General features: G+C 47.9%; 10 protein-coding genes across 10 annotated transcripts; 5 read left to right on the forward strand and 5 right to left on the reverse strand.

Moving 5' to 3' along the window:
- Positions 1–191: 191 nt before the first annotated feature.
- On the reverse strand, positions 192–3,188 carry N7484_007431 (telomere repeat binding factor family protein; the record flags this gene model as incomplete). The annotated part of the gene is made up of 3 exons (XM_057117818.1): positions 192–246; positions 299–2,831; positions 3,056–3,188. 3 exons carry the CDS (start codon positions 3,186–3,188, stop codon positions 192–194), a joined length of 2,721 nt encoding a protein of 906 aa, XP_056970853.1.
- Positions 3,189–3,683: 495 nt separating this feature from the next.
- Positions 3,684–5,374, reverse strand: N7484_007432 (TMEM165/GDT1 family protein; the record flags this gene model as incomplete). The annotated part of the gene is made up of 3 exons (XM_057117819.1): positions 3,684–3,751; positions 3,808–4,714; positions 4,772–5,374. 3 exons carry the CDS (start codon positions 5,372–5,374, stop codon positions 3,684–3,686), a joined length of 1,578 nt encoding a protein of 525 aa, XP_056970854.1.
- Positions 5,375–6,696: 1,322 nt separating this feature from the next.
- On the reverse strand, positions 6,697–8,353 carry N7484_007433 (peroxidase family protein; the record flags this gene model as incomplete). Its single annotated transcript, XM_057117820.1, has 7 exons — positions 6,697–7,027; positions 7,083–7,257; positions 7,319–7,639; positions 7,701–7,850; positions 7,904–7,934; positions 7,981–8,099; positions 8,152–8,353. The coding sequence occupies 7 exons, from the start codon at positions 8,351–8,353 to the stop codon at positions 6,697–6,699; spliced, it is 1,329 nt and encodes a 442-aa protein (XP_056970855.1).
- A 1,297-nt stretch (positions 8,354–9,650) lies between these two features.
- On the forward strand, positions 9,651–11,312 carry N7484_007434 (CFEM domain-containing protein; the record flags this gene model as incomplete). The annotated part of the gene is made up of 8 exons (XM_057117821.1): positions 9,651–9,755; positions 9,813–9,948; positions 9,995–10,179; positions 10,234–10,270; positions 10,324–10,391; positions 10,450–10,832; positions 10,890–10,957; positions 11,011–11,312. The coding sequence occupies 8 exons, from the start codon at positions 9,651–9,653 to the stop codon at positions 11,310–11,312; spliced, it is 1,284 nt and encodes a 427-aa protein (XP_056970856.1).
- Positions 11,313–12,504: 1,192 nt separating this feature from the next.
- On the forward strand, positions 12,505–14,671 carry N7484_007435 (GMC family oxidoreductase; the record flags this gene model as incomplete). Its single annotated transcript, XM_057117822.1, has 3 exons — positions 12,505–12,560; positions 12,630–13,073; positions 13,135–14,671. 3 exons carry the CDS (start codon positions 12,505–12,507, stop codon positions 14,669–14,671), a joined length of 2,037 nt encoding a protein of 678 aa, XP_056970857.1.
- Positions 14,672–15,257: 586 nt separating this feature from the next.
- Positions 15,258–16,088, forward strand: N7484_007436 (uncharacterized protein; the record flags this gene model as incomplete). Its single annotated transcript, XM_057117823.1, has 1 exon — positions 15,258–16,088. The coding sequence occupies one exon, from the start codon at positions 15,258–15,260 to the stop codon at positions 16,086–16,088; it is 831 nt and encodes a 276-aa protein (XP_056970858.1).
- Positions 16,089–16,523: 435 nt separating this feature from the next.
- On the reverse strand, positions 16,524–18,205 carry N7484_007437 (histidine phosphatase family protein; the record flags this gene model as incomplete). Its single annotated transcript, XM_057117824.1, has 3 exons — positions 16,524–17,370; positions 17,425–17,554; positions 17,608–18,205. The coding sequence occupies 3 exons, from the start codon at positions 18,203–18,205 to the stop codon at positions 16,524–16,526; spliced, it is 1,575 nt and encodes a 524-aa protein (XP_056970859.1).
- A 1,433-nt stretch (positions 18,206–19,638) lies between these two features.
- N7484_007438 (fungal specific transcription factor domain-containing protein) lies at positions 19,639–20,787 on the reverse strand (the record flags this gene model as incomplete). The annotated part of the gene is made up of 1 exon (XM_057117825.1): positions 19,639–20,787. One exon carries the CDS (start codon positions 20,785–20,787, stop codon positions 19,639–19,641), a length of 1,149 nt encoding a protein of 382 aa, XP_056970860.1.
- An 851-nt stretch (positions 20,788–21,638) lies between these two features.
- N7484_007439 (copper transporter family protein) lies at positions 21,639–22,370 on the forward strand (the record flags this gene model as incomplete). Its single annotated transcript, XM_057117826.1, has 2 exons — positions 21,639–22,183; positions 22,235–22,370. 2 exons carry the CDS (start codon positions 21,639–21,641, stop codon positions 22,368–22,370), a joined length of 681 nt encoding a protein of 226 aa, XP_056970861.1.
- A 1,640-nt stretch (positions 22,371–24,010) lies between these two features.
- On the forward strand, positions 24,011–24,544 carry N7484_007440 (sterol desaturase family protein; the record flags this gene model as incomplete). The annotated part of the gene is made up of 1 exon (XM_057117827.1): positions 24,011–24,544. The coding sequence occupies one exon, from the start codon at positions 24,011–24,013 to the stop codon at positions 24,542–24,544; it is 534 nt and encodes a 177-aa protein (XP_056970862.1).
- Positions 24,545–25,315: the final 771 nt, after the last annotated feature.

Consider the following 25,315-nt stretch of genomic DNA (forward strand, 5'->3'; position numbering starts at 1 on the left):
AGACAAGCGAAAGTATCGACCGGAAATCAATGAAGGCAAAAGCAAATCCTGAGTAAACCCCGTGAGCAAAACCCAACCCCATTGGTATCATGCACACCGCTAAAAAACAAGAGCAAGAAGATATTCAAGCCACCGCCAAGAATATAGGGAAACTGGAGAGCCTTTGCGAGAGACCGGAGCTCTGAGAAGAATCAGTATGACACCTTGGAAGCCTTGGCGAGTCCCGGAGGAAGAGGTTGTCCGGCCCTGTAACACCGATGTTAGTATCAAGTACAGGCAAGCGAAGGGAAAAACATACTTCTGCATACGCCTCTTCAGAACACGTGCACGATCCTTGATATCAATTTGACTGCGCTGCCTCAAAGCGAAAACAGGCCCGCCATCACTTTCGGGACAAAGGCTGTCTTCCTTGATGATCGTGGCCCAGGAGGTACCATGAACAGCCATTCCTTGGATTAGTCGATCATCTTCTTCTTGGGACCATTTGCCACCTTTACCAGGAGCTGTTTGTCCGCTGACATTTCGGGCTGACCAGGAAGACTGTACAATAGGCTGAGCGAGTGAAGTAGATGCCGGTCGGGGCATTGCTGTAGTTGTTGGTCGAAGTGGTGGCGGCATAGACGAGGAGACTGTGGATTGCCGGGGTGAAGACTGGGATACAGGCACATCCTGACTTGAGGCCATAAGTTGCTGTTGGAGTTGGTGGTTTGCTTCAGAGCCACTGTCGAGAGTGGTAGAATGTTCCTCACGCGGGGGAGCACGTTTCTTTGGCTGTGGTTTTGTGGCTCGCTTTGCGTCGACATCGATGGGACGTGCATGTTGCTCAAATTCATCCCCGGACTCTTCATCATCTGTTTCCTCCCGAGGGCGTTTCTTGGAGTTGAGGGCGTTGGTTTGAGCTGCTCGTTTTTCTGCACTCTGACTCTCGGCTTCGTCATCGATGGGGGAAACTCTCATGGCGCTCTTCTGCCGATCGAAGATGGTCCGTTGCGGTGTTTGAACAGACGGCCCTTCCCCAGTTTTCTGGGTGGTTTGGTCGTTTTCATGCTCGTCGCTTGTCAATGGGGGTGCCCGAAGTCGACTTGGGCCTGGGGTATCAACCTGGTGGCTGGGGTTGTAGCTCACTTGCCTTGTTCTGGCAGAGCCAGGAGGCGTTGTTGATTGATCTGGATTGCCACTGAGATCAAAAAAGTCGTTCGTAGAATCATTGGTATAATCATCGCCATGTTGATCTGAGGTGGTTTCCTCGTTTCTGGTGGAAGTTGGTGCTGCCGGTCGCGGTTCCGGACGGAATGAACTCGACGTGACGCTACTCAAACGTTGTTTGAGACGAGTGATAGAGTCCATGTTCAAGAATTGGCCTTTGGCTGATTTCCTTCGATTGGAATGTGAAGCCGCTGGCTGTTTGCCCAGGCTAACTGGACTGGGCTGCCCAACAGATTGTTGAGGTGAGCCTGAAAGCGTAGGCTCCGTAGCAAGTGATCTATGCTGTGCCGACTGCGACGTCTGCCGAATCAACTGGTTCCTCGTGGGACTGGGCTGTCCAACAGACTTTTCAGGTGAACCTGAAAGTGTAGTTTCCGTAGCAAATGACCTTTGCTGTGCGGACGGCGACATTTGCCGAACCGACTGGACCCTCACGGGACTCTGATCATCTAATAATGAAATTTGTAATGACGATTCATCGGCGTTGGAAATACTGGACTCCTGCTCCGTATGTTCCTCATCGGGTGTGGTTTCACCCTTGATTCTCCTTTCAAGAAGATCATGGACATCATCAAAGTTTGCCTGAACTTTCAAGTCACGTCGGATTTCCTTATCCCGAGTGTGAAGAAAACGGGCTGTGCGCAGAGAGAACCTCTGCCAGGAGAAGGCAGCTCTCAGGCCTTTCGCATTGGGAGCGCCATCATCATCGAAGAGGCCGAGTTCTAGTTCCCCCATACGATCCAGGACAGAATCGTGATACCGGTCTGGAAGACAGCCGTTCTCATCCCTGAAGGCTGCTTCCAAAGAGAATCCTCGAAGCCAGCGAGAATCCAACTCGCCGCCCTCGTGTCTCGTTTCGTCATAGAATACTGACCGGAGAAGGTGATTTGGCTCGAAGCCCTTTTCGGTTTGAAGTTGCTCAAATTCCATGATGAAATACTGGGTTCGGATATCAAGCGCAAGCTCCCAGGCAGCCTTTTCAGCCGCACTCGACCCGATCGGGTTGGAATCACGGCCGTTGACAAACTGATCTAAGAACGGGGCGGGGAACTGGCTGTTGAGACTTTCAACCACCTGTTTTGCCGAACCTGAATCAGCAGTTGACAACAGAACCTCAATGGCCAACCTGGCGCAGTTCGCGCTGTGTAGTGTCGGGGAGGGGCTCCACGGCTGATGATCTCCCCCTGCGGCGATAGAGGGAATCAAACTTCGGATATGAGGGACATCAACGAAAGGCAGATCGCCATACAACTTCATCCTCTCAATAAGCTTTTTGCAGTGCGATTTGAGCCGTTTGTTTTCTTTGCTTGCGAGACCAGCTACTCGCATGCGCTTCGCTGCGTTCACAATCCCTATTGGATCTGATTGGTTGGATACCAACAGGCTCATTAAGCTGGAAGCTGCTTGCTGGAGATCTGGGAGCTCGTCGAGCATGGTAATGGGGTCGCCAGAAGCCTCATCATCGTCATCTGAGTCGAGGTCGTCTGCCTCCAGGAATGTGGTACCGGAGATATTGCCGTTCTCCTCTAAAGGCTCGGGCGTCCCCAATATCTCAGGCGATCCATTCTTGGAGATAGATGTCTGTCGTGAAGAGATTGGTGTATCTTCAGTGACAGTATTCAGTCCTGAATGGGTCAGTATGTTTCATGAGTTTGTTTAATTGAAGAAAAAAAGAGATGGAGTGAATGTGAATCAAAGTATTGGGAAGAACATTGTTCTAGCGAAATGAACAAGCGAGTATGATGGTTGGCATGGGACATGTATGTACTTCATATAACGAACCCACAAGTGAATTCCACGCAAATCACAGACCAAAAGGAATTATAAAAAAGGGGGAAATATTTCATACCGTTAAAAATACCATCTCGCGTCGCAAAATTTCTCGCGCCCTTCACAGAGACCTTCTGATAACTCGGGTCTTGAGACTGGCTCCGGGTTACTCGTCGAGGCGGCGTGGGTCCGACCGGACCAGCCCTTGCCATCGTGGGCGGTGAGGTGTTAGCACGCGTCGTTTGTTTTGGTTTGTTTCTTGGCCGGGCCAGTCAGTGCGAAATTGCCGACTGAGCATGAAAAGGGTAGAAGATCAAAGACGGGAGGTCACTAAGATTTCATTTCAAGACGGTTGACGCGAAGATTAGTTGAAGGGGAAGTGTCATGATCAGGAGATTGCGACCGGGAGGAAGATTCAGGGTAAAGTTTTCGGAAATACTACGTATCACCCTAGAGTCATACAGGTTTTCCTAATGTAGTTTAGCGTACCCTAACCACCCTAACCACCCTCACCGGGCCAATGTAAATCCGGGCCGTGCATATGGAAGGATTGTTGAATGGTAATTCTGGTCGTTTACGTAGACCAGGTACGATATTATTTCATTAAACAGTATACAACAAACCGTTTCAACTTTTACATCGACATGCACCGCCCAAAACTCGCAGACAAGAAAGACCGGGAGCGTATCTTGCACCCATGCAACCTATTAGTACAACGCCTCTATGAGGTAGATAATGCCAAAAACGAGGAAAGCAGCAGCTCCACCCAAAGTCACTGTAGGATAATAAGTCGGAGCACACAAGAAATTTCAACATTAGGGCAAAGCTTACCAACACGCATGCTGACCTTTCCAGCAATCGCACGTCCACCAATGACGGCGGCAGCAGTGCAGATTCCGTGGCCAGCGGTCGCTCCAATAGTGACCCACCAGTAATCCTGGCCAGCGGCCATGGCGATGGTGGCGATCTGGCTGCGGTCGCCCCACTCGCCGAGGAAAGTCATGACGAATGTCTGTACCCAGGCTGGGCTAAGAAGAAGAGAGAAAAGGTTGCTCACTCCGACCAGGAAATCGTTCCAGCGACGTTGGGGGCGAGGAGACGAGCCACGGGAGGAAGAAGAGGAAATGCTCTCCGGGGGTGAGGGCAGACGGTTACGGGAACCACGCGACTTGGGAACACGGCCAGCTTCCAGGGAGTGGGGAGTGACGGATGAGCGACGGCGACCCATGCGCATCTGTTCCTGCTCTTTCTCTTCAAGTTCCATTTCAACCTCACGCATTTCCTCGCCAACGCCCTCATCTGGGTCCATCTCGCGGCCTTCCTTGAACATTTTCGCACCGAAGATCAGAAACAGGATCGCGGCCATAAACTTGGTGAGGGTCTTGGGGATCAGGGTAGGAACGGCGTGACCGAGAACAGCAGAGAGGACGGTCATGGTGGCCAGGGCGCAGAATGCCGATGAGAAGACCACCAGACGGGGGTGGCGCATTGCCATGAGTGCGGCGACGAGGAAGGTCTTGTCGCCGATCTCAGATACAAGGATCATGGTGAAAGAGAACATCAGAGAGTGCAGCCCATCGCTCTCCTGGGGAGTACCTGCGGCCTCGGTGGATGAGGAGCCGGGGTATGAGCTTGAGCCGGCGGAGCCATGTTGGATAGACAGAGGATCGTCCTTGGCCTGGGAAGGGGATTTGGGGTGAGGGATATCGTGCGGCTTCTCCGTTAAGTCGGCGGGTTTCTAGAGATCGCGTCAGTACTCCTACTTGTCATTTCCCAGAGAGTAGGAAAGTCTTACCTCCAGCATGCCGAGCGATCCTGCGCCCTCTGCAGCCCGGCTACCGCTGGCCTCTTCGCTGTCCGAAGGCAACTTCTGCTTCTCGCTAGGTGGCAACGGCAGCGCCTCCTTGGGGCTTCCAGGGACCTTGGCGGCATTATAAAGATTCTCTTTCCCCTTCTCCGACACGCCTCCCTCAGTACCACGTGTACCTTCTTGAGGACCCGAACGGTGCGGGTCGTCCATCACGCCACCATTGGAATGTGGGATCATCTTGCCTTCCTCCGTGCTGATGTGGTCCGAAGATGGAATCTTGGAATCATATTTTGTTGATACCAGATCTACATCATCGCTCCCCTTGCTACTTTTGCGGTCTCTCTCAGCGCTAGTTTCTACCCACGGACCGGCATGAGGTCTGCCATCCTTGCCGTCCACGGGGACGTCCGGTGACCCATGAATAGCATTGGTGGATGCAACCGAGTCTGCATCGATATATCGGGTATCAAGAGTTGAGGCTCCACGCGAAGCGGGAGCAGATGGCTCACTGATCGATTTGCTGTTGGTTGCGGCGGTTGACAGCGCGGGAAGGAGGAGAAGGATTAATGACGGAGAATGGATCTTCATAGTGACTGGCGGAGATCGCCGCGGAAAGGAGTGACTGTTAGTTCGAGTTGTTTAAGTGTGAGAGGTTGTCAAGGCAAAGCAGTCAAGTTGACTGGATAAAATAAGTTTGCAGATGCGGTATTAAGACGCCAAGAGACACGGTGTCTCGTGGGGGCGCGAGCAAAACGAATTGAGAAAATGGAGTTGAACAAAACAACAACGGGGAGGCCAGTGTATATGATCCGATTAAGAGTAAATCTCCTGAGAAAACAACACAAGTCTGGCAAATGCAGATCGAAGCAACGGAAATGTTGTTCTGTTGCTTCTTTCTGCAAAGGGGGCGCACGTGACTCTCCACCCGCAAGCGGAGATTATATGAACGCGCGCTGATTCGTCGTCGCGTTCTATTTTCATCGACAAGTCTAGATCTTTATTTCTGAAGATTCAACCCATTCTGCACTTCTATGCGTTGTTCTAGAGCGGATATCACCAATGCTTACGTTCCACCACTGAGCCCACGAGACTTTTCTAGGGATACAGTCAACTTAATAGATATCCATGGGCTAATATCTCAAAAATTGAGCGTTTAGAACATCGGCAGTCTGGACTCCTCCAGTCCAAAGAACGGTGCTCCCCAATGTTATGCTTGGGATACATGGTTCTTTTTGCAGCATCTACGGTAGTCAATTGTTAGAGTAGACTCTAGCGGGCATGTCACTACTCACGGACTGCTGCAAAGAGACTGTCGCATCCTCGCCGTCAGCGCCTCAACTATTGATCAAGCTTAACATCTCCCATCGACTCGATTCCTTCCAGCGCCTGAAGAGCTTTTGACAACTAAGACTGTCACGTGTCAGAGGAGGTCATGATGTGCGCAGGTGACATGAAGATATCAATCCCTACTAGTGCAGTCGATGGTAACTCTTACTCCCACGGGATGAGGAGAGATATTGAAACCCAATTCCTCCCGCCTACTGAGTGTGGTTAGCCCGCAACGAGTGTTGTTCTTCAACAACGAACCGACCTGTACCCTTCAACAACTTCTCTTCCCAACTAACACCATTTCATCAATTGTTTACAGAGGAATTTATGAGAATCGACTGTTCGTTTCAAATTGCCGCGCTTTTTTAAAGGAGCGAAGATCAATATCCATAAGGTCAAGGTCGCTGACAGGGTGTATGAAAGCCATCAAAACATTACTAGAACCCCAAATAATTAATTAAATAAAAATTTCTATCATATACCGGAGTCAACCATGAGAAAATGAGAAGAAATACACATGGTTTCTTGTAATACAAAAAGAAATCTTGATTAATACAACCCCCGAACTGATAGATCAATGTCTAAAATGCACTGCCACTCTTCAGAGCACCAGGGAAATCATTTTGAAGCGCCTCCCAGAAAGGCTTGCCCCCAATCTGAAGGTCCTCAAATGCTGGGCAAGTAAGGTTGAGCAGGGGAACAGCAAGTAAATTAGTGACCCACTCCAGCGGCTCAGCAATGGTTTTGTACAAACCATCAAGCGCATTGGGGCTCCCGAACTTGAGCACTTCAAATACGAAGCATAGCAGGTTGTTACCCTCTAAGAGTGTAGCCAAATTGAGGACACCACCCGTGAGATCGGCCGGGTCAACACCAGCAAAGCTGTTCACGGTTCCAGTGTTTCCTCCAATGCTGCACCTAGTCAGTTTAACAGTTCGAGAAGCATGTCAAAACGGTTAAGTCTTACCTTCCGAGTTGGGGGTATTTCAAGATCCAGTCAATAGTATCCAGGTTTAGTTGAATGAGACCGTAGTCGACAGGAGTCTTGTACCAATTTTCAGGGATTCTCTCCCATCCTTCACGATATGTGAGATTGCCTTCTTCACCGTAGATACCGTAGAAATTGCGGATATGGCCTTTAGCTGAGAGGAAGTTAGTACGTTCCCCATAGAATAAAGCTCCTTCACATATTGTATAACTTACTCAGGACACCCTCGGGATTCTCGCGAGAATGGTTTCGGAACATTCGAGCAGAGAAGATATAACCCGCATTACGGGCAATAAGGCCGGTGACAGGCCCATAGTAGAAGTTAGGGTTGGTTTGGACGCTCTCGTCAAACCGGATCGCTGCGCGCTTAGCCATGAGATCCATGTCGAAGGTACCGTTCGTTGCCATGTTGTACCAAGACATAAACTTGTCCATGTTTAATTTGTGGTTGTTTCCGGTGACGTACAGGTCATCACGAGTGTTGGAGGAATCCGCTTCGATGAAGTTGTGGGAGCCGTCGAGACCGAGAGGTGTGCCTGAGGAACAATCAATACACTGCGGCCAAGGACAAACAAATTGAATAAGAACTATACTGACCCAAAATTCCTCCAAGGTTATCAAGTATATTGTTGACACCGGGATCGACACCTCCGATGGAGAAGCTCGGATCAAGAGAGAGCGCGTCACCAGTCCAGACAGTGCCCATGATTGCAAGGACAGTGGCTAAGTCAACACCCATGCCATAGACTGAACAAGCTATAGTTAATTGTAGAAGCAATTATGATATGATGGAGGCATACCTTCGTTGATAGCAGTGATGGCATTTCCAAACTTGGATACGATTAGTCTAGTCTTTCAATGGGACTTCGAAACTTACCGATACCACACCATTCCGCGGGATATAGCCGTGATTTGCCAGAGCATTGAGTCCAGGACAAGGGCCGCGCTGGTCACCGTTTGCGAAATCCGGAGGATGGAATGCATGCTCTCCGGTGACTATATCCGATATATTAGCCTAGAGCCTGGAACAGGCAATTACTCCACATACTGTCAACAGGGGAATCCATAGTCGAGAAGAGAAAGCGTTTATCATGCTGCACCTGAGGCTGAGGCTTATCACCGGAAAATGGACAGCGCTTGTGAAGTCCTCTATGGACTTGGTCGCTGTGGCTTCCTAAATCTGGGAAGCCAAATGCAGCGGCAGAGAGTGACAACGAGCAGAGCAACTGCCCTGCGCCAATGAAGCGCATATTGGAAGACTGACTTAGAACCTCAATTTAGAGATCTGATGGAAAAAGAAAAGATCGAAGGAATGGCAGTTAATCGACTCGGGATGAAGAAGCAAAAAACATACGAAGAAAGTAACAAATCGCCCGAACTAGACATGCTGATGTATGACTGCCCCCTGAGAGATCTTCGGTGCATGAACCTCGAGCCCTTGTGCAAATATCGCCAAATAGAGCGTGCATGAATGGTCAGCAAGACTCTAGAACGGCGTAAATGAGATGCCCCACATATCAATGGCCGGCATTGTCTCTCGCCCCAAAATGGACGAATATTCGAAGATCTTTCTGATTTTCCAAAATTACCGGGAAAAGTCTTGGAGCCAAAGTGGACAGCCTCCTTCTCGCTAAGAGATTTTATCCAGGTGCACTAGCTCTTCAAACCGATCCCTTCTAATTGAGGAAAATAGTTGCCGTGCCCCGCGTAGTCTCGGATCTAACCTAGACAATGACAGCGCCGATCCAATTCGCTGCTACTAGAAAAAAAGGGGAACGTTAAGAAAACAAAACACCGGACAGGCGCCTCTTTTCTTAGAGTGGAAGGAGAGAGTCAATTAAGTGGGGAAAACGTTGATGGATTAAAGTTTGAGCCAGACACCTGCACGACCATCGGATCTTTCCCGCGTGGCGAACCCTTATTTTTCACCTGCCGTGAAATGCCGGCTAAATTGTGGAAAGGTCAAGGGGTCAAAGTCCCGAGTGCAGATCAGCGGCTTGTCACTTTCCGCTGGAAAGTGGAGCCGCGTCTAGTTTGGTCTCTTTGCTCGCTTGTTTATTGGCACTCACAAGCCACAATGGAGAAGGTCTACAAGCTGGGCGGAAGACAGAACAGGGGTCCCTCGTATTTGTGTAGATCCTAATTGACATACCTATGCCCGATAAAGATCGATTGGGTCTTGTACATATCTTGCGGTGCTTCAGGAGCGGTAGAGTGGATGTCTATGTATCTGTATGTTTGACTGGGTTGACGGAGAAAATGAACTGCTCCATCGAGGCCGCAATTTGTAGTGATCGACAGAGGTGAACTGTTGAACCAATTCCCGGTGTATGGCGACGAGGTTCTAGCCTGACAGGGGTTGGGGAAGGGGAATTAGATGTTCAAAATTGAAATCCTAATAACTCAATCGGAATACATCGATTAAAATGTTTCAGCTACCACATTCTTTGATTTGACCTTAATCTTTTCCCTTGCAACATCTCCAGTCTCAATCTTGACCTCCCCCACGCTCCTTACCACGAATGCAGACACAAATTAGCTCTTAAAATGCGCGTGCTCGGTATAGCGGCCCTGGCGGCCACCCTTTTCACATCCATCGCCGTCGCAGAATCAGCACAAGCACAATTAGCGGCCATACTCCCTACATGTGCGGTATGATACATCTCGCCAACCTTTCAAGTGAAATGCGAAAACTGACATTTGTTTAAGCTGGAATGCATGGCCACGTCAATGACGCATACATCCTGTGCAGCCACAGACCAAGCATGTCTGTGCATGGATACGAATTATAGCGCCATTCTTGAAGAATGCGTTATGACTAGCTGCACAATTCGTCAATCTTTGAGTAAGTCCACACTGTAGCTACAGCTAGTCAGTACTAACTTTTATAGCAACGAAAAATGTGACAGAGACTGCATGCGGAGCTCCTATCCGGGATCGAACAAACATCGTCTTCTACGCTGGAGTCATAGGCGGTGTAATCGCTTTTATTGCCTTTATCCTTCGCATGACTGCTCGACTAAGATGTTGCGGTGGAGTATTTGGTTGGGATGATTTCACCATGATGTTGACAATGGTAATGTGGTACTTTTTCTGCTCGATTGTGAACATGATGCTAACTACACTATAGTGTCTGATAATTCCACTCTCAGCACTCTCCGGCGTCTGTATGTGACATTAGATACTGCATGAATGATTTAATTTACTAAACTTTCTGCAGTGGCCAACACCGGCTTAGGAAAAGACATGTGGACGCTGCCTTTCGAAAACATCACCCGGATTCTCTACGTCAGTAATATGTACCTACCAATTCACTGTTCATGTTCTAACCAATATTTTTGCACAGATCTACTTCTGGGATGAACTGATTTATCTCAGTATTTTGCCGTTGACCAAAATATCGATCTGCTGTTTCTACCTCCGTATTTTTCCCGACCGCCAATTCCGAACAGTGACATATATTGTCATTGGACTAAATGTGGCATATCTGATCTCTTTTGTCTTGATCTCGGTGTTTCAATGCTGGCCACTACCCTACGCATGGCTTCACTGGGATGGCGAGGGTAATTACAAGTGCAATCACATCAACGCACAAGGATGGTCTGCTGCTGCTATAAATATGATTCTTGATATACTGGTCATGGCACTTCCGCTCCGACAGCTCTATCACCTTAATCTTTCAGTGAGGAAGAAGGTATATGTGATGTGCATGTTTGGCTTGGGTCTCTTGTAAGTGTTGTTAGTGATTAGTTCGCCTGGTCGATGAAAACTAATCTTGGATCCCAGTGTCACCCTTGTCAGTATTTTACGACTGAAGTCGCTGATCAACTTTGCTTCGACTACTAACCTGACATGTAAGTGTTTACCCCAAACTCTTATCAATTGCCGTAAGCTGACTTCCTTAAAGGGGACTACGTGAGCATTGGATACTGGAGTACCATTGAATGCGATGTCGGTGTTATATGCGCGTGCTTACCGGCCATTCGATCTTTACTACGCCGCGTGGCTCCAACGCTCTTTGGCGACACCGAACATGTCAAATCATATGGCTTGAGCTCTCACCAGTCTCGCGGGCCTGGATCTCGATTTGAAGGACCGATCTATGTTCATCATGATATCCACGTTCATAGCAAGAGCGACACTCGCCAATTCTACCCCCTGGACGATATGACAAATTCCAGCGAGGCACGGCTCAACTACAAAGCATAGGGGCCAAAAAGTCAAAACCCACTTGAAAAAGAGCGGTGTGGGTTTTTGTATCAGTTTACCATTTACTTTGTCACATATTATATTCTTCCTGTCTCTTTGCTCTTAACACTTATCATCATTTTGTTCCCCGGTTTCGGAGAATACTGAGACCATAATCGATCATGTTCATACTTGTTTGACAAACAATGTGGCATAAATTCATACCAGGGGCTTCCTCAAACTTGAACTCCAAGCAAAAAATCTAGAATGAAACTGAAAATAAGACATACCTAGCAAAAGCTAGTTTAAATAGGAAGGTGGGCAGCATAGCATTACTTACCAGAGCTCCGCACAATTCCCACGAGCCCCTTAGTAGATAAACTATTGAAACCGTTTAAGCCGTGCATTGCTTAGAAAAAAGACGAGCCAATGAGAAGATATTTTCATTTAATCCCCTTTTCATCGACCGCAGCAAGCGGAACGGAACTGCAAAGTCTGGATGACAGCGGCCCGGGCGTTTTCGCTTAACGGTACGAAAAGCCACTGTTTCCACACAAGCCCCACAGACCAACGCATAGGTATTCTCCCAAAGGAAAATGCTAGGAGATTTTTCAGACGGCATGTTAGGACTCTAAAAGGACTAGCTCGACCGTTAAATTGGTGGCGCTGGGTGCCGTGTGATCAGCACGTCAGACGGTCTAAGGCGGAGACTAGCCTCTTGCACAGCGGTTCCCGGACCCTGCGAGGCTTGAAATGCCCCACAGAAGGGGTAAATAGGTTTTTTTATTTATCTTAGCATGAAGGCAGTAATATTAGGATACCTATATCCTGTTTACCCGTTTGTGGGCTTGGGTCGACACGGGACAGACCCGGTCCTTTGGTAAGAACTCGGAGCTATTCGTGAGCAGGCTTGTCCGAAGGTCGTATTGTGGGACTGTTTTCAAACGGTCCATATAGGGATGCGTAGGTGGAGGTCCTCCTCCGAAGAAAGTACTGTCGATCGATGCCTGTGGAACGTGGGAACGGATATAGTAACATCGTCGCGGGTTACGGTAGAGTAGACCCCTGGGTGTGCAATATAATAGAGGCACTGGAAATCGCTATTGTCATTCCTTGGACCCAGTCACTCTTTCTTTTCCCTGTTCTTTGTGCAATTTTCGTGTTACCTCCCCTTTCTATTCAATCCTCGTTTAATCTTTTGTTTATTTCCACGATGCGTATCCCAGCAGTGCTCGGGGTACTCTCCACTCTTTCCTTTGTATTCGCCTCGTAAGTGAGAGAATTCCTCAAAAACCTGTGGCATGATCTTGGGAACACGGGGACTAACATGAGCCGCAGTGACTACATACCAAGCCATCGATATCATGATGCACACAAGCGGGCTTTGAACGGAACCAATACCACAACAACGACCAACACTACGGAGTATGATTATGTCGTGGTTGGATCCGGCCCTGGAGGTGGGCCCCTCGCAGCGCGACTGGCTCTTGCTGGGTACAAGGTCCTCCTCCTCGATGCGGGAGATGACCAGGGCAATGCCACGAGACAGATGGTGCCTGCCCTTCAGCTACAATCTACAGAATACGAGCCGATGAGGTGGGACTACTTTGTCAACCACTATTCAAATTTGACTCGCCAGGAGGAAGACTCTAAGATGACATACCGCACTCCATCTGGAGATCTTCATGTCGGTAGCGGCGCGCCAAATGGATCTGATCCTCTCGGCATCCTCTACCCTCGTGCTGGTACTTTGGGTGGTTGTTCTGCTCACAATGCCATGATGTAAGTCGCCGCTCAATCCTGGTTCTAATTTAAGTTGCTCTTTGCTGATAGATTTCCCCAGTACCATCTACCCATACGATAATGATTGGGAGAACATCGCAGCTCTTACCGGCAACGAATCCTGGTCTGCTTCTAATATGCGTGGATACTTCGAGAGACTGGAGCGCAACAGATACCTACCGAGCAGCCTTGTTGGCCACGGATTTGATGGATGGCTCACCACAAGTCTGACGGACCTGCGTCTTGTCATCGAAGACCAAAAGCTCCTCTCATTGATTTTGGCTGGCGCAACTGCTGCGGGAACAAGCCTTCTGGGCAAAATCATTGACACAGTGACAGGCCTTGCAGGAGTCCTCTTGCGTGATATGAACAACGATAGTCCCTTGCACGACTATCAAACGGGTCCATTCCAAGTTCCACTCGCCGTGGATGTGCCCGAATACAAGCGAACTGGGCCTCGGGATTTCCTTTTGCAAACTGCTAATGCCGTCAACAATGACGGTTCTCGGAAATATCACTTGGATATCCAGTTGAATACACTTGTCACCAACGTCAAGTTTGATACCACTGGTGCAAAGCCTCGGGCTACTGGAGTAGAATACCTTCAGGGACAGAGTCTTTACCGTGCGGATCCTCGTGCCTCGATGAAGTCTGGTGGCATTCCTGGTAGCGTTAATGCCGCCCGTGAAGTTATCCTATCTGCAGGCTCATTCAACACCCCTCAGCTGCTGAAGCTCAGTGGCATTGGTCCCAAGGAGGAGCTGAGCAAGTTTGGTATCAAGACCCTGGTGGATCTCCCTGGTGTAGGTGCCAATCTCCAGGACCGGTACGAAGTGGGGACAATCGGCAAGTCACCAACCGATTTTGTGCTCACTGAAAAATGTACTTTCATGTACACTATGCCAGATCCCTGCCTGGAGCAATGGGAAAATGATCCTTTGTGGAAGGGCACTTACAGTACCAACGGCATTGCCATTGCGATTCTTAGAAAATCATCCGTCGCCGATGACGAGCCTGATCTGTTCATTTCGGGTGCACCCGCGAACTTCCCTGGCTACTACCCCAACTACTCCTACGAAGGTCTCAAGGATGCTCAGCACTGGACTTGGATTACCTTGAAATCTCGCAGCCGCAACAACGCCGGTACAGTTCAGTTGCGGTCTACCGACCCCCAGGATACTCCTCTCATCAACTTCAACTCGTTTGATACCGGTGTGACTACAGATGGTGCCGATGACAAAGATCTTCAGGCTGTCTATGAGGCTATGGAGTTCTCTCGCTCTATCTTCGAGGACCTGATTCCCCTAGATGGAGGCTTTGAAGAAGTCTGGCCTGGTCCCAATGTTACTGCAGAGTCTGACCTGAAGGAGTTCATCAAAAGGGAGGCATGGGGCCACCATGCTTGCTGCACTGCTGCTATTGGAGAAGATGGTGACCCTGATGCTGTACTGGATGCAGACTTCCGTGTTCGTGGTGTTGATGGTCTGCGCGTTGTCGATGCCTCGGTCTTTCCCAAGATTCCTGGTTACTATATTGCCTTGCCTATTTACATGATCAGTGAGAAGGCTGCTGAAGTCATCATCGCTGATGCTGCATAATTTCCATTTCTTTTTTTGTTTTATATTTCATGGCCTTCCGCGAAGAGCTTTTGTGTCCATATTATTCTTGTTATCCTATATATCGCTTGGCTTATAATGAGGATAGAAAATAACAAAATATTCCCGTTAGTGGCTTCAACGTTCTCTGGATCGATGGTTCGATAAGACCAAATTGGATATTGAGATGAGTGGATACATCAATTCCTTTGGTCGGTGATAATGCATCAATAATCATGAGGACGTTGAACTGGGTGTATAGTAGGTTGAAGGAGGAGCAGTACGAGGATTGATTGTGAGATGGTGATGTTCATATCAACAACCTTCAGCCCACATTGCTCATTCACTTACTTGTTGTGACTCTCCCCACCGCGCGTCACGTCCAATCTTCAACATTTATTCTGTCTTCAACCACCATACAACTCTTGATCTCCATCAATCATATTTTTCGAACGTCAGAGGAAGAGGATGAAGCCCTCTTCCATCTGAACCCCGTCTTCCCCTCTTCCTTGGAAATCATCAATTGCTCCGACTCCCTCGAATCCTAACGAGCACCCAAAGAGCTCAAAAAGGGCTCGAAGGACCAACCATGACTCCCGAAGAGGTCGGAAGGCAGCGAAGAGCGCCCTCAGCCACTTCCCCCTACCAGCGAGTCATTCCAACAGTATTCTTAGCTATCAAAGCTCTTATCGACAACAACATCTCGGTTGTAGAGTATGGAGCCCAAATTCAATACAGATATGGCGACAAAAGATATCTAATGGTATGTGAGACGAAACCCTCTGATACAGTGTCGTGGTTAACAAAGGTGAATAAGAATCCCGAATGGGTAATCCCCGATGACCAGCTCCTCTTTGCCTCGCAAATCCTCCTCGAGACCGACTTCCCCCGCATCTACCCCCAACCACGACCCTGGGTAGGATACCGGGACCATCAAAGCTGGGCTCACTACATTGGTAAGCCAGAAGCCAATCTCAACTACGGTATCATCTACCTTGTGCCAATGTCACTTGTTGGCTTCACCCTCCAGGACACCATCAGAGTCAAGCCGACATTCGATGACAAGTTTCACATACTCACTCCCAAGCCTGCTCCTTACATGCGCTCCTTGATTCAAATGCTTCGAGCATTCCAACTTAATGACGTTCGCCGTTACCGTGTGCAGATGGATCTTGTGAGTTTTGTGTGCGTTGGCCTCTTGCACACATCCATGGAGGGTCTGCCTTATTACAAGCCTCGGGACGAAGCGTTTAAGAAGAAGACTCTGGATGCGGTAAAGGTGGTGAGGGCTTGGGACTGGGGCCCTGTGGATCCAATCCTTTCACAAATTGTACACCGTATTGTTTGTGAGCCTCAATTCATCTGGGATCTTACAGTCGATTCGGCGATGCCGCCAGTTCCGGACATTGCGACTGTGTGATTGATATGGTGAAGAATTTCCTTGAAGGATTAACAGGGCTGCCTTTTTGTATCAATCTTACCTAGGGAGATCTCATAGCGAAATGACATCATCGATTTATGATGAGCAGTTCAACAGTAGCGGTTGTTGAATAACTTTGACGAATAGGAACGCAGAACGCGTTGGGTCATATTGAAGCCTGATGATAGATTAACATGTTCTTATTCTCCACTATCAGGCCATTGCGACTTCGTGACTTCTCGAATGGAACTTTTGCTATTGCTGCGATGTGGTTCGTTTCTCTCCATTTGCATCATGGTTCTGGAATCAAAATGAGTCTATATGAAGCTGTTCCTCTGTTGCATTTGCGACATGTCTTCAAAGGAAGCTGCTAATTATGTACAAAATGAGTGTAAAAGAATTTTATAACCACACACGTGCAGTCATTATCTTTGCTCAAGAATCAGGAACGCCATTGGCGACCTGGTGTCCGGTAGTGTAGTTACCGAAGCATGCTTTTTGGTATTCGGCATTTTTCTTCAATGTAGGCACACCACCTAGGAACTTCTCAACGGGGCAGAAGCCCTGGCTGGCATTCTCACAGCCAACAAGACCATCGAGAGGTAGAGGGGCATTGTTCAAAACGAAGCGAATGTAGCTCGTGGTATTCTTGCCGGATTGGACAGTAGGATTTTTCAACAGGACAGGACCTAGGTTGCTGAAAGATGTCTTGCTTGGACAAGTCCAAATTTCAGACATGAGACGGGCGCCGAATGGAGTCATTTGGGTCAAAGAAAAGTTTCGTTTGGGCGCATGGTCCACATTAGCCGGGAGGCCATGAGGACCAAACTTGAAGTAATCAAGGCCAAGCGCGTTCACCACGGACAGAATGATATCGTCGTGAGACATGTCCATGTAGAAAGGCTGGTCAAAGGGGAATTGGGCAATATTGTTGTCGTAAGTGTAATTGATGCTGGTATCGCTGGAAGTGATGAGCTTATGCTGAAGGCGAGCGGCAAGTTCCAGCACATAGCCTATGCCTTGGGCACGACCGGAGGGGGAGCCATAAGCATAGTCTCCATAGTACTGAATGTCAATGTTGTATGCAAAGTCCTTCCACTCCTGCTCAGTGAAAAGAGAGCAGAAATAAGAGCCGCCAAGGCTGGTGTACTCGTAGGCACAGAGGTTCTGCATAGCGAGCACGTCAGCAGCAGTGACATTGAAATCACGAGGGAAGTAGGACGCGAGGCGAGAGCGAGCGTCCTTGGTATACCGCTCAATGAAGATTTCGGCAGAGTCGTCACTATCATGTCCAGTCAATATTCATGTCGGGCAGAGAAGGGAGAGAGTTACTCACCCTTCACTCATGTCACCTGTGCAGGCTTCATAGGAGGCCAAAGTGTTGTTAAAACCAGATTCCTCAGGGATAATGACGAGGTCATATTGGCCGTAAGAGCTGTTGGCACCGCTGTTGCCAAAGAAGCCACCTTGCTAGCATTAGCCAGTCACACCAGAGCCTTTACCAACCTGAATTACTCACTGAGCCACCACCGAGCGCTCTCTAAGATACGCGCCTGAGATGTAGTCCGAAAAACTGGCTTTGGTCGAGAGGTACCGTTAGAGTACACATTCAAGGATGAGCTCCAACCAGCCACGTTCTCCCGACCAGCGCGGTACAACAGACGACCATAGTTAATCCAAAAATTGGCTCCAGATGTGGCCTCGGTTGCTGCACCACTCTCCATCAAAAGGTCGTCTCCAAGAACGTATTCCCAGTCTTTCAGGAATTTGAGAGGGCCTGTGCCAACAGTCTTTCCCGGGTGAGCCTTGCTATAATTGGTGACCTTAGCTGCAAAATCCTCCATGCCTTCACCATCTAATGGGTAGCTGGTCGGAAAACGCTGAGCATGACGATGCAAGACATGCACCTGGGACAGTTCACATCCCTCGGGTACACCCTTTGGAAGGCCGAAGCCATCTGCATCTCTATAGGGGCTCAGGTTGGCCCAGCTCTTGGTCATGTCAAATCCGGAGGCGTAAGAAGAGCCAGTTGGAGCAGACGCAGAGGCCGGACTGGAAGTCGCGGTCGCGGTCGCGGTGGCAGCAATGCTGGCCAGCGTGACACCAAGATTCTTCATGGTTGCTTGGGGTAAATGTGGAACCCCTGAGGTCTATGTGGGGAATAGGTTACTTGGTTCCCTTGGACGTGTCCTCCTCCAGCGGTGTCTACTCAACCGATCGCAATGGGTAATGTGGAAGCAGTAACAACGACACGACGAGAATGTTTTCTTAAAAATACGGACAACAAGCTCCGAATATCTTCCGAGCTCGAATTAACTTCCGGGTGATTGTTGTTCCACTCTGTGTTCGGAATGTTGTCTCGTGTCTTCCTTCCTTGGCAAAGATCGACACGAGTTGGTTTAGGCAGATCACAAAAGTCCTTCAGGAGCCCCTTCTCCTTGTCTAAGTTATCACAGTTCAAAACTCACAGTTCAGTTCAAGATGCGTTATTTGAGTCTGGATCGATGATGCCGCATGCTATGTGCAGTGATGGTCTTTAATCGAGTGAATACCTATGTACAGTATTAGCATTGATTCTCATGGGTGTGATATGTATATATTTCCTGTTTCTAGTCGGCTTACTAGATATCTACTGGGAAGATGAGAAGAACATTTGATGCCGTCCGCTTAGCTGGCTACCCGTACTGAAGCCACCCGATAATTGGCTGGGCTATCGTTTTGTTTGGCCTGGTGGGGATATAGCCAATCTCCGTTTTCCCGTTGTGCGATCTGAGGCGAGAAAGGTAAGAGTGTGTACATGACGATTGCTTGGCCTCACATCGACATGATGAAAGCGTTGGGAAATGGCATGTTGAATCGATAACCAATCAGTGGGAGAATACTGAAATGTACTTAGGATTTTGTTTTCCACGTCTCGAGAAATGGCTTCGCCAGTGACAAAACGATAAAAAGGATAATGCCAGGGATGATGAGAAGTACTTAGTCTTTGTGTAACCAAAGAATGAAAAACGTGCAATATCTGTTCGAAACCTACCAACGATCTGGTGTGAATTTTCAGCGCGCTCAACGATGGAGATAGCAAACATCTACTTGAGGCGAAAAGCTGAATAATAATATATGATTGTAGCATTTCTCTACGGAAGTTATTGATGAGGGCTCTAAGGGGAATGAGCTTCGTGTGAAACAGTACTCTCGTTATTTATAAATGCTTGGTGTTCAGATAATTGATGGCCCTGACCATGCCATTTCGGATATTTCCATAAAAAAGATGGGAGACCGCCTGCGCTGAGAGAGAGCCACACACAAACGGCCGTATCTCCATGAAGCTGTTTCATATTGCGGAGAAGCCAACTGAGAGTGTGGACCTTTGCTTTTAAGGTAATGCGAAAGGAAAAAAAACATCAACCTCTCTCTAACGGCTCGATCCGTCAGGCAATTCAGGTCTTCAAAGTCGTATTTGGACCACGATTTGACAAAATCTATTATCTCCAACGGCGGGCTTGGAACACCTACTTTTTCATGTCAGTTTAGATTATCATAGGCATGATATTCAGAACTTACTCGAAAGCTGGAACCCATCACTCTGAGTATATACCACCGGAGAGAGTGCCTCGAATAGAGTAGATGACAGCAATGATCCATTGCGCGTAGATGGCGATAATTCCAAATAAAGTTGCAAGTAATTCAACGCATATTTGTAATAAGTGGTGAGGGTATTTTGAAGCTGGGTAAATTTCACAGCGCGAAATGTGAGACCTTGAATAACCTTCAGAGAGGCACGGAGAACGTGTAGTCGTAGGAGAAGCTCTGATTCAGGATCCAAGCTTGAGATGTTTGGTGAAGTAAACATGCTGTCAAGCTTTGTTAAAAGGAGCCGCATGAGGCGGTTGAACAACACTGGATCTTTCATCTTTTCTTCATTCTCATTGCTGAATGTCTTCCCGAGAATCTCTATTCGTAATTTTTGACAACGGCGCAAGACTATTAAAATTCTACAATCCGAGCGCTTTGTGACAGAAATCCCCGGTGGGACCAGTGTTAAATGCGGGTGCAACTCAACATCGTCCAGGTTAGACGGCTCTTGAACATCGTGGTCCATATTAATTGTCCAGGGTGGGGAATTCCCATGCTCAAGGGAAACCTGAATATCGATCTCAAGGATAGTCGCCCAAAGCCGTCTTCTTATCTCAATTTCAAATGGAGATATTCTAGGGTTCAACTTAGAAGGATCCTTGTGGAGATCTGTTTGCACGGCGCACTTCACAAGTTTTTGAGTCCATTTCAAAGCTTCATTTCGGTCACAAGTTGTCGCCTTGTACAGAGTAAACAGGCACAACGTCTGCATTGCCGTCAAGTCTAGTCGTTTATTTTCGACTAACAAGAAACAGTAATTCTCAATGCAATCCGTCCATCTTGAAAAAAGTTCAAGACGGGCTCTGGTCGACTCAAGGTCCTCCATTGAAGCTTGAACCATGGCTCGCTCTCCCAAGACAAGAATAGCGAGCGTGAGGATTTCGAAACTGAGCGATGGCTGTCTGATTCCAACGCAGATATCGTGATACTGTTTCCAGAATGACGGCACGTGAATCACTCGATAAAGCCTCTCCCATGTACCAAAATAAGATGTAGCCAATGGGACAGTCACATCGTGCGAGGGGAGAAGGTTTCTCACACCCAGAGCTATGAGGCCAGTTTCCATGATGTTTCGGGGCTTGAGTGATTCGATTTTGGCTTCCACTCTCCTGCATAACTCATTTTGGATGCTAAAAGTCTCTGGTGAATATATAATACAATGCCGAATGAAAGCACTGAATTTAATCCACTGTGTGGTGTTAGCTGACTGGACCTTGACATGCAAGACCAGAGGAGGGGCTTACCGACAAATAAAGGGATGGACACCATCCTGGATGCTGGAAAGGGCGTGCTAGTGGTTGAGCACGAAATTCTTGCCTGCGGCCCATAGTTAATCAATATTCTTGTTTCAGAGAATAAGACTTGTGTTCTGTGGAAAGCAGTTTGGGCGGGAGCTTTTGCTGACGAAGTATGTCACCATTCAATCCGCACCTATATGGAATTAGCTGTAATATGTGGGATCAAGAGTCTGAGTGGAGAGCCCATGAAGGACTTATGGCGAGCATACACGACATCTGAACCCATGACTTGGCTATGAAAAGCGCATCAAACACAATATTGCTATGAGCACATTTGCGCCCGTGTAGGCCCCACATAAATGGGTCTCTACCGAATCATGCATGCAGTGGAGAGGCTTGGAGGCTTCAAGGCTTGCAGCCAAGCACAAATATACCATATCTGATGCACTAGGGCAGATTTATGTACGCCGAATTGCGCAGATTTGGTCTTGAGACCTCACAACAGGCTGAACAGCACATGTAGATCGCGTGATGGCGGATCTTTCGGGGCATGAGGTGAAGAGAGATAAAGCCGACCGAAGACGCTATGCTAATCATATTCTATGATTGACCCTCTACCCACGGTTCTATCGTTTTAATTGTGCTAGACCCCGGCGGCATGATGAATCATCATATGAACATGGATCACGGTGAGCATGCTGAGCATGGCCACGCCGGAAATGGCACGGCGATGGCCATGTCAATGGTATTCAACCTAAGCACCAAGGTCACAATTCTCTTCAGCTGGTGGTCGACTACTACAGTGACCTCATATGTATTTTCGCTATTGTTCCTCTTCTTCCTCACCTTATTCAACCGGTTCCTTGGAATTTTAAAACTTCAGTTGGACCGCAGACCAATCAATTCGGATCACGATGTGTCCGATGTGCCCAAATTAAAATTCCCACCGTCTCACTGGGTTCGGAACCGGAGTTCTAAAGATCGCATGAGTCCTCTTCCACCACACGTGGAGGTAAATCACGACAACTCTGACTGTTATGGCGGTCTCCCCTCGACTCCTTTGCTAGGGCCCACTTTGCAACCCTACTCGGATCAACGCGAACAAGAGTCCTATGTTGCAAGTTCTCATCCGCGTCTACTTCGCCCGAACAGAAGATGCAACTGGCAGCAGGATATTACGAGTTCTCTGCTGGAGGGACTCCGCGCCCTTATTGGGTACGCAATGTAAGTCTACTCCTAGCCAAATAATAACCCTCGAAAATTAATATAATGAAGGATGCTATCTGTCATGACATACAACGTCGGTATTTTGTGTGCTGTTCTTGCGGGTATCGTTGTTGGCGAGTTGTTGCTGGGCCGCTTTTCCACACCGTCCCCTGGGTGGCAGGATGGGGCATGCCACGATGGCTAGAGTCTGATAAGAGACCAGGCGCGCTGCTTGTTTTGAATACAGGTACTATTTTAGGTCTTTGTCGCATCGAATTCCAGCATTTGAATTAAAGTACATCGCACCGTATATTGCGAATGAGGCGCCACTCCGACTTTCTCCAGAACCCGCTCAAATTCCCTCAAATGAGCAAATTTAGGCTGAAAGCAACCGCCCAAATAATGCCTAAGCGTCATCACACTCCACCACTCCCGCACAGAGAACTCAGCGAGACTCATTCAGGAGGCTCTCGGTTCCTAAATCACACCGTTAAAAAACACGCTTTGTCGACTCCCTGGGATGGCATCATGTGTCATGGAAGTTCCACTTTCCCATTCACCACCTCAAATTCGAGTAGCCATCTGCAGCCTTAGATGTCTTCAAAATGCTCAAGATCCATGCTTACAGAGCTATGGTTTGTTGTAAAAAGTCTTTCCTCTTGAAGCAGATAATGTAAACCGGAATCGCGATAGAAATATTTAGTGCAGACAGGTGTGATTTCCCCCACGGCTATCTTTGACGGCAGTAAAACATTACATACAAGCCTCCACTCGCAAGGGCACCCACTTAGGATAAATCCAGGACTAAAGCGGGAATATTATGCTTCGAAAAAGCGACTTTAATCATCGGTCTTGCGAATCGTCAAACTTGCCTTTTTTCATCAGTGAAGCCATTCTGTATAACGCTATTCCTTTTCAACGCTCGAGAATTGTTGTGGTTTTATATCCCGTATCACTGAAGAAACGATAGGAGAGGCGAAAAATTGCAATCTACTGAGATCATCTAAAAGGAAGAAGAAATGAGCTCCAGCATACGATAGGGTGATGTCATAAAGCAGACCAGCCGGCAACGAACCCAAAACACACCTTAAACACAGCTGCAGTACGGTATCCACAAAAGCTGCATAGTGTTCATCTGTGTTAATCTAGATCCTTGGGTTAGGCTAGAGGAAATATTTGGCTGTCAAAAACGTAGGCCAAGAATCTCCTTGAGTGGAATCTACTGTATCCGAGTAAGATTGGTTAAGATCGAGTCATATCATTGATGATACGCTATACTTGTTGGTTCAATCAGCTCCGTGGGAAGTAAATCCTGTTTCAATGTCATTGATGAGAACTGTGAGGGATTTTGAGCGGAATATAACATGCAACAGTGCCTTCAATGCTTGTTCACGGAAGCTCCGGATCTGTATCGCATAGAAAGGATTCGGATGTCACGGCACCTCCGAATATTTGAATAACTTGGAAGTAGCTAATACTTCGATGTTGAATTCCACGCAAGCCCGCCGTACAACTCACCTTGTGCTCAGAAAATCTTCGCTTCAGATCCTAGTGTCAAGATCCATGTTCATTCACGGAGTTCCTCTTTCCATAAAAACATGGATGGTGCAACAGCTCGGGTTCTACGGGACCGCCTTTCTTTTCGAGTACACCGACAGTACCACTTCTCGACGGCTGCGCGTCCGCGAGCCTGACCGAAAAGCGTTCATGAAACTCTTGCCGCGCGTTCTCGTGAATCAATGTTGCATTCTACTGCCATGTATGATGATCGCACAAAATATGGAGATTTGCTTTTCGGGCCCGATTCACCTAAGCCCTATTCAATTTATTCTCGCACTCCCCGCAATGGCTCTGTGCCATGAAATCGTGCAATATTTAACCCATCGTTATCTTCTTCACAGCTCTAACAAGACAATGATGCGGATATTACGCCACTCGGTACACCACACCACAAAGGCTAGCCGGGGGATTAGTGCCTGCTATATGAGCTCGGTGGACTTCTTCCTCGAGATTGTTCTTCCATACCTTATTCCACTCACTCTAGTGGGTGGCGGTGGTACCGACGTCCGATTTCACTACCTCGTTGCAGGCCTCGGGGCTATGGGTGGAGTTTACGAACATTCAGGATATGATTTTGGCGTGCGACTGCGCAAGCAGCCAAAGTCGATAGATGGGGCCGAGAATTCCAAGTTACAGATTCCAAGATTCTTAATCTGGATTTTGGCTGGGATTCTGGACAATCGCTCTCATGGGGAGCATCATGCGCAGTCCAATGTCTCATTTGCTGACGGATTCGGGAGTCCTGGAGCTTGTGACACACTATTTGGGACACGATTTAATTTATCACAGAGGAATCAGGCGCTAGCATATAAAGAATAACAATGATCTTCCTAGCGGCTCGAATAGTGGGCTAACAAACCGCTTTGTTGTATTTCATATCGGCGAAAAATTCAGTAATTAAATCTCTGTCGTCTAATTTAGATACCAGCTTAGCCACCGCTTGAAACTTATCTTCAGGTAGTATTACCGTGAGTCAAACTAAAGGAGTAGACACATGTTAAAAGTCCTTAGTCTAGGCTCACGCTAGATTACTCATCGTCCTTGCGAACCCTCTGTCAAAGAATTATGGTTTCATCTTCCTATGTAGTTAATTTTGGCTTTATTTGTAAAGAACCATAGAGCGAGGACTTTTTCACGCATTCTCTATTAACTGCCGTCTTCAGTTGTATCAACTCACCTCAATTTGGGACCGCCCTTCGTCTCTACTTGTTGTCTATATTGGAATGTCTGTTCTACTTTCCTCAATCCTAGAGACCTGTCTCAAATATGATAATTGATATGACATAGCCGAAATCAAGAATGGTAGATTAATCGAAGGCTATAGCTTAGTGGCCACTATCTCCACCGGTGATCACCGGTTTGCCAGGGTATCAAGAAGGATCTACCTGGTGCACAAATGTGGGTCATGCAAGGGGCTTCACGAAGGAAAAAGACCTCAAATGAACTCACGTTCCAGACTGGTGGCTTATAATGAGCGCATTCGGATGTCTCTGTGTTCGGAAGATGTATTTAGGATCAATCACATCCCCTTATTTATCGATAGTAAAAAGTTTATTTCGGCCACATCACACGCGCGCTTCAACAGCCCGG

Source organism: Penicillium longicatenatum, assembly GCF_028827895.1.
Source record: "Penicillium longicatenatum strain IBT 33135 chromosome Unknown contig_4_segment0_segment0, whole genome shotgun sequence".
NCBI classification, from domain to species: domain Eukaryota; kingdom Fungi; phylum Ascomycota; class Eurotiomycetes; order Eurotiales; family Aspergillaceae; genus Penicillium; species Penicillium longicatenatum.